The 618-nt window shown below is 62.3% G+C and overlaps 1 protein-coding gene across 1 annotated transcript in view; it reads right to left on the bottom strand.

The window, feature by feature from the left end:
• Position 1: 1 nt before the first annotated feature.
• LOC104466112 (fascin-like) overlaps positions 2–618 on the bottom strand; it is a 1,529-nt gene continuing 912 nt past the window's right edge. Inside the window, exons 3-4 of the mRNA XM_010079442.1 lie at positions 323–490; positions 2–230 (exon numbers count right to left, since the gene is read on the bottom strand). Of these exons, the coding sequence (XP_010077744.1) occupies positions 28–230; positions 323–490 (371 nt within the window). The 3' untranslated portion in view covers positions 2–27. The remainder of the gene's footprint in view (positions 231–322; positions 491–618) is intronic.

The raw sequence follows: 618 nt of genomic DNA, 5'->3' as shown, positions 1-618 counted from the left end.
TGGCAACGGGAGGAACGCTAAAGTGCATTAATATTCCCAGAGGGTGGAGGCATCGATGGCGTCGGCGGATGCCTTGAGGACCCCGGCGTGGTCCCCCTTCAGGTATTTGCCGTTGATTTTGATCGCCACTTTGTTATAGTCGCAGAACTCAAAAAAGAAGTCCACGGGGGTGTCGCTGCTGCTGGTGACGGATGACTCGCTCCCCACCATCCAGTACTTCCCAGTGGCATCTGCAGAGCGAGAGGGGACAAGGTGGCCCATGAGCCACCACGGGGACCCTCATGGCCATCACCCCACCCCCACAGCCACCCCGGGGACTCACCCTTGATGTTGTAGGCGCCGTCGTTGAACTCCAGCTGGAAGACGTCGTAGGAGGAGCGGTTGGAGTCCAGGGTGCCGGTCACCTTGCGGCACCCGATGAAGCCGTGCTCGCCGCGGAGGACGATGATGGGCCTGTTGATCAGCTTCATCACGAAATGCTCCGTCTCGCCTGCGCCGGAGGGGAGAGAGGGGCCGTGAGAGTGACCAGGGGGGTGCACAGAGCCCAGACCCCGCCACCAGCACGCACCAGCAAGGAAGGTGGGCTGTGCCCCCCGCCCATTTGTCACCCACCCCATC

The sequence above is a fragment of the Pterocles gutturalis genome, unplaced genomic scaffold, assembly GCF_000699245.1.
Source record: "Pterocles gutturalis isolate BGI_N339 unplaced genomic scaffold, ASM69924v1 scaffold3494, whole genome shotgun sequence".
NCBI classification, from domain to species: domain Eukaryota; kingdom Metazoa; phylum Chordata; class Aves; order Pterocliformes; family Pteroclidae; genus Pterocles; species Pterocles gutturalis.
Note: the sequence above shows the minus strand (reverse complement) of the source record. Positions and strands in the feature narration are given on the sequence as shown.